General features: G+C 36.0%; 1 protein-coding gene across 2 annotated transcripts; it reads right to left on the bottom strand.

Annotated features, from left to right (window-relative positions):
• Positions 1–544: 544 nt before the first annotated feature.
• LOC127117573 (elongator complex protein 1) lies at positions 545–6,826 on the bottom strand. Of its 2 annotated transcripts, XM_051047634.1 has the most exons (5): positions 6,553–6,826; positions 6,125–6,470; positions 1,930–4,987; positions 1,185–1,283; positions 545–1,108 (listed from the first exon to the last, which is right to left on the bottom strand). In XM_051047634.1, exons 1-5 carry the CDS (start codon positions 6,709–6,711, stop codon positions 790–792), a joined length of 3,981 nt encoding a protein of 1,326 aa, XP_050903591.1. In that variant the 5' UTR covers positions 6,712–6,826; the 3' UTR covers positions 545–789. The 2 variants fall into 2 exon arrangements, with proteins under 2 accessions (XP_050903591.1, XP_050903592.1); XM_051047635.1 differs by lacking the exon at positions 6,553–6,826 and having other exon boundaries at positions 6,129–6,323.
• Between the last annotated feature and the right edge of the window lie 312 nt (positions 6,827–7,138).

Below are 7,138 nucleotides of genomic sequence, written 5' to 3'. Positions count from 1 at the left end.
GAAGGATGGTAGCAGAAGAAAGGAGAACGATGATGAACTATAGTTGTGAATTTTAAAATTAAAATTCAAAAAAGAAGATAAAAACGATGATAATATTATAGTTTGTTTGTTTCCTTTTAATATCATCTTAATAATTATAAGTCTAATTAAAACTATATTATAAATTTTTTGAATTTTTACATTTTTTAGATAAAAATGTTTAATGACATGGCACCAGCTACGCAGTGTCATGTCATAATTTGAGACGTACACAAAACAATGACTTTAAAAAAACCAAAAACAATTAAATAGAAAGGCCAAAAAAATTGAGTTTTATAGATGTCTGGAAGTTTAAAAAAAAGACAAATAGGGATACTAAAACAGCATTTCCTTGTTCAATCTTCCCATGAGATGGAGAAATGTGACCGTATGTATGAATTGAAATAAAATATTAACTAATAAAATGAATTAAAAAAATCCGATAATTTCATTTTAAGCCATATTTTCTCCTCTTGCATTTCAAAATAATTATAACAAGTGTAGATTGTTATTTAAAAAACACAAATGAATACAAACAAATAAATTGTCACTAAATTTATGTCGCATTATTACTCTCAATTGGCACATTTGAGAACCCTAAAGTCACTCTCCTAGGGCAGTAACTTTCATTTCAGAGTAGCACATTCAATTCTGCGGAATTACACAGAAATAGTTCTAAAATAGATTCAAGCCCTTCAAATAAAAAAGCAATATCATCAACTGCATGCCGGATAAACTTACAAAATAGGATCTTTATGTTAAAAGTTAAGCTTACTCATGTGTCAAAAAAACTTTCAACCGCCACGACAAATCCTCAGAATTGTGCATGTCATCCCTGACTTTTCGGGTATATTGCTCCAAAGTGTGTGCATACTCATTTATGGTCTCAGTTGATATTGTCTCCTCAGCTAATCTGACTGCTGCCATCTGAGACAATTGAAAGTTTTCACCCATTTGCTGTAGCTTCCTTGCTGTTTCACCCTCCCCAAACATCATAAGGGAAACCAACAAAGATTTCAGCTCTCGTCTTGATTCCACTCTCAGAGACATGCCTTTCAAATGATCCACCAAGGCCAACTCCTCACCAGCACTGCAAAATTGTGGCTAATGAAAAACAAAGATACACAAGGAAGGACAGATGTGAATAAGGTCTCATGTTTACATACCTCCCAGGACGGATTTTCCCTCTCTTCCTCTGACGCCTAGCCTCTCTTGCCCTGGTAGTTGCAGCTGACATGGTAGAAACAGCAGAACTTTTCCGGGTTCTGTGGATGAAATCAGGAAAATCAATGAAGCTCCATGCACCAAAAGTATAACACAAGAAATAAGTATAACAATGATGTGAAAAGAATTACCTTTGTATTCTTTTTTTTAAATGAAAAAGGAAAATAAACCAATTTTATCATCAACTGTAATAGTTCTCTAAATCAAACATAGGTGTAAATGTGTAATTAAACATGAGACTTTTCTATTCACATTGAAAAAAATGAGGCACGGGAGCAACTCATTTGTGGACACAATGGCAGACCATGTCAAATAATATGGATGGTTTAGGCAGTGATGCTACTAAGAGAGGGACATGAGTTTGAATGTGACAATGGTTCTTCAATCCTAAAAGGGCACAGGAAGGTAGGATGTGTGAAACATTACCCACAAACAACCTCAAGATTCAAAGGTTACATCATTTTACATGAAGACAAATAAATTCATTTAATGTGAATATTATGATACAGACTACAATTTTAACTATCAGTCTTCTGCATAAGCATAAGAATATAAAACAGCACGCTTATTTAATACATCCTCAGTCAGAGAAATACGATTCAGAATATATGCAAAAGGATGTTAAATGATGTTATACATCTCCCAAAGTATCTAGCAATGTATATGGGATCAACGAAAATTACGTACCCTGTGGTGTATGCACTCATTCCACTAAAATTACTGCTAGCTTCTGAAGCAGCATCATCATCCAGATCACTAGCTGCACGTTCCTCTGACCGGAGCTTGGCCGAAAGAAGTAATCTTCTCTGTCGAACAGCCAAGTAACGGGTCAAGTACTTCCCCACTTTCTCTAAGCCTTCCTCATATTCATTGATAAGTGTGCTTGCACATTCAATAGATGCATCCTTTACGGTTTTAATTAAGTCCTCTCTTCTATGCATTAAAACAACCCTCAAAGCCTCCTCCCAATCTCTTGCAGAAATTAATAAATTCACACCAGAATTAACATCTCCACAGTAGTCCAGGGCAATTTTGGCAGCTTCACCAGGTTTACCAAGCGCTTGAAGTTGTTCACAAAGTTCACCAGCAAGATGCAGTACTTCATCCTTTCCCAGATTAAGGAACCCAGCAACTGTAAGCACTCCACTCCAGTTATTAATAGCACGATAAGACTTCAGAGCCTTATCCAAATTGAAACAGGACAAGTAAATTGTTGCAGCCTCTTCAAAGTACTTTTCATCACTAAGATAATCACCCCAAGCCTCTAGGAATGGCATCCTTTTGGCAGGGTCAGTAAAAAGTTGAAGAGCCAATGGAAAAAGTTGAGGGTTTTTATTCACAAGTGCCATACAATCATCATAGTATGAATCTCCAGCAGAAGCAATATGTCTGAGAGCCTTTTCAAACCTTTTCAGCCTAAGGTCGATATTATATTGCATTAATTGTGTAGGCATACGCTCCAACTCTTGCAAGAAAGGAAGAAATTCTTTTGGATCTTTTTGGGCATTCAATGCCACAATAGCTGTGAGTTTTAAATCATAAAGACCCAAAGCAGCATCATAGACAGCATCCCCGTCGGCCAACCACAACAGATGTTTCAAAGCTTCTTCAGCAGAAGGGTAAGACACCCTCATATGATCATCAGCATGAGACAATTCCTTTTCACGAATGGCTTTTATTCTCTTTAGAGCATCTTCAAGTAACGGAGGCTCACTCCGAGCAAGAGTGGTTAATATGCAAAGCTCCCTTGCAGGACTTTCTGTAAAGTGTTCCTGAAGTGCTTTCCTTATGGCCATCAAAATCGAAGAAACCTTGTTATCAACATGACAATTTTCAAGGGCTCCAGCTAGCATAACATTAGCAACCTCTGAACAGGGAACAGACACATGATTTTTGTAGAGTTTCTCTAGAACATTTTCATTCTTTACAGAACAAACAAACTCAGTTATGTAACCCAGATTGCTGACCTGCCTGACAAATTCAAAAGCTGATTGTGAAAATGCTTGCCAACCACAATAATCAACAATTACGTTGAAATCTATCCTATGCCTCCTGACCATGAGTAACGCATCTCTAAATCGCTTTTGAGTTAAGGCATTAATGATAGAAACCAAAACCAATTTTCTAGGGTATATACATTCTAGGTTTCCCCGAGTAGTTTGCAGTATAGTGGCAGCTTCATCTCCATGTAAAACCCCAACAATTTTAGCACCTCTCTCCCATATATGTATGTAGTTTTCATTTTCTTCCTTTTTTCTGCTGTTACTGCGGACAAAATTTCCATACTTTAAGTCAAACTCCCCATTAAATATATCAACAATGTCAACAATAAAAAGCAGATCTTGTTTAGTTGCAAGAATTAGATGTGTTATTACTTGGTCTGCCAAATTTGAGTAAAATGAAAAACTGCTGCAGTTGTTGCAAACCACTATACCCCCGCTAGTATGCAATCTGCCAATCTCATCCAGTCCAAAAAGCACAGGTTTTGACTGGCCAACACTTCCGACCAACGCTACACCCATCCTCGGGCAGACTGCTGAAAATCCTTGAAATTCTTGCTCTAGAGATCCACCACCAGTGCCTATTTTCGATAAATACTCTTTGATTTTACCCTCAGAAAACTGCATAAATGCTGAAGATTTACTAGCAGGGTTTGGAGCAATGCCAATAACAAGCTCTTTAAGGTTATTTTGTTTTGAAACTGTTGCATGCCAGCCAGAACATGTCAGCAATCCTGGAACAATATCCTCAGAACATTCAAGTTCTATTTCCTGCAAAAAGAAGCCTGGAAGTGCATCCTTATTGAGTGATGTTTGGAATAAGTCATTGCTATGACTAAAACCATAATGTGAAACAGATAACAGCTTATGTGAATCCAACCATACAAGATGTAATATGGATCCGAACACCATTTCAGTATGAGAGGCTTCAACAATGAATTCTTTCCCCTCTAGTTCTTCCCAGGTTTCAATTGATGGAAGCTCTACAACACATAAACTACCATCCGAAAGAAATGCAGCTAACTTGTTCTTGGAGTTTTTACAATATACAGCCATACCCCGTACATGGGAAGAAAATTTAAGGCTAAATAAATACATGGGAGGTGGCATTAAAGATAAGGAAAGTGGTGTTACGTTAATATTAGAACCATCGATGACTAGTGCAACGGAATTGTCCATAACAGCTGTAATCCAAACAAAATTGTAAACTGTAACCTGACCACCAAGAGTCCAACAAATCAACTGCAAAGGTTTTTCTTGATTCCATATGAACCTGACTTCATCTTGCTTCAAGTATCTAATTTCATGCTTCACGTACCAATGATTGTTGCTAAAATACCATATCTTTATAGCATCATAATTTTCACATTCTACAACACCCGCAAGAAGATCAGAACTGCAATTCCACTTCAGAAATTTTACTTTTGCATTAACTCCTTCACCAACACTAAACTTGCTTCTTTCCAATCCATTCCTCTCAAAGAAAACAATGGAAGGGCATTCATTTTCAGCTTTTCTGTCATATACAGCTGCAATTTTAGCACCACTGGGCATCCACTCCAAAACTGCTCCAGCAAAAGTTTTTTCCTCCGAAGAAGCAAACAATGCCCCTGAATCTCGATCCCAAACCTTAAGTTTCCGCGATAAATTAGAACTACACACGCTCATCGTAGCAAAGTACTTTCCATCTCCTCGCCAAGATATCGGATGTTGCTCAAACCCACCCTCCAGAAAGTTTTCTCCATCTAAAAAACACAGTAGAATCACTATTTTGAACAAGCTTTACATAAAAAGAAAACTCAGACAAACAAATTTGCAAATAATAATACAGCTATATGGCACAAACATTCACTTATGCTATATGCTAGTAGTTCAAAAAGCCTAAAATAAAAATATATAGAACCAATTTGGATAAACTTCTTAGGAAACACTTGTGAAAAAGAAATATTAAAACAATCTTACTATAACTAAAAGTTCTTTTGTATGAGTTGAAACTTGCTTCTGCATCTCAATTTTTTCATAAACTCTCTAATTAACTTCTATCGGCCAATATAACCTTACAAAAACATTTTAGTAACTAAACCACCATAAAATTCAGGCTATTTATGATAGCTTTATTTGAGCTTATCTAAATGCATAAGCACTTGTGAGACTATTCGGGAAAGAACTTATGACATGTCCATAAGTTGGTTTTAACTTATTTCCATAAGCTCTACATAATAACTTATTTTTGCCATAATTCTATCCAGGACCATGTTTCTATCCAAATCATTGATCTCGAGATCGTTCTTGTTTAACTTCTCTCCATCTGATCTACTCTCCTTGTCACAGAATCTACCGGTCTTCTCTCCTTATTTCCTCTACTTGTTTAACTTCTCTCCATCTTATCTACTCTCCTTGCCACAGAATCTACCTGTCTTCTCTCCACGTGCCCAAACCACCTCCAAACCACTTAAGTCTATTTTCCCCAATCTTCTCTACTATAAGTGCTACCCCAACACTCTAATATTTTCATTTTTAATCTTATTTTGTCTAGTCTTACCACACATCAAATGCAACATCCTCATCTCTGCTCCACTTGCTTTATTCTCGTATTGATTCTTAACCGCCCAACATACATGATTGCAGGTCTTACCACTGTCCGATAAAAAATTTCCTTCCCTTTAGCTTAAGCGGTATTATACGAAACTAGTATGAGTTTATTTTATCTTTTGTTATGGAAATATAAATAGCTTATACATAAGCACTTACATTTTCAATAAAGTTGTTTATCAAAACTGGGTTTTATAAGCCAAACCGAACCCAACATGAGCAACAGCATAAACAACACAGAAACATTATCAGAGATTATAAAATTGAGAAGAAAGGTGAATAGTCCTTACTTACGTGATGGCCTTGAGGAACATCATCATCATCAACGAGTGGTGTTTCATACAACAAATCCCAATCATGAGTCATAACCAAAATCTGACCAAAACCAGTAATTATAGCAAGAAGTTCACCATCAGGACTAAGGGAAATGCAGTTGACGCCACCATCCAAGTTACCAACAACTTGAGTTGCGTTAGCGTCAACATCATAGAGCAATAAAAGCCCGTTCGAAGTTCCGAGAAGAAGCGCTTCTTTCTCCATGAGATAATCAAAAGAAGTAACACTGTCATCGGGTTGGAGATCAACGCTGCCATAATTCGTAGATAACAGTGAGTTATTACTCCAAGCTTCTTTATCCTGCCATACAAAACATATAGGAATCAATAATTCACAGTTATATAGAGAGAGAAAGAGAGAGAAAGAGAGATTGGGAACGGACATGGAAGGAAGAGAGATGGTAAGTGTAGATGAAATTGTGGGAAGAGAGGAAGAAGAGACGGTTGCGTTCGATATCTAAGGCGGCGAATCGAAAAGTTTCGTCGCCGGAGGTTAACCGGAGAATGAAAGGAACCTCATGGAAGAGGTTTAGGTTTTTCATTTTGAAACCCTAAAACCCTTCGCCGCCGGTGAGATATTTAACCGATAATAGGGTTTATAATTTTAACACTCGAGAGAGACAACTTTTTTTAGTAGGATTAATTATTTGTGTTTTAACAAGTGAGTTTAACTTTTCATGAATTTAAGATTATCTTTGGATAATTTAAAATTAACCGAATGAAATGGAGTGAACTAGAATGGAAATTATTCTATTATTTGAAAATTGAACGGAGCATAAAGATATTATAATTTTTTATTCCGTTTTTATTTTTAAACATTTAACACTTAATATTTAAGATAAAAAATGTTATAATATTGATTGATAAAAGATTCATATAATAAAATGATATAAATAATCATACAAAAATATCAACTTAACAATGGAAAGAAAATGAGAGATATTATCATAAATTTAAAATATATAAATT

This window comes from Lathyrus oleraceus, chromosome 2 (genome assembly GCF_024323335.1).
Source record: "Lathyrus oleraceus cultivar Zhongwan6 chromosome 2, CAAS_Psat_ZW6_1.0, whole genome shotgun sequence".
Lineage (NCBI taxonomy): Eukaryota > Viridiplantae > Streptophyta > Magnoliopsida > Fabales > Fabaceae > Lathyrus > Lathyrus oleraceus.
This window is presented reverse-complemented; position numbering and strand designations above follow the sequence as displayed.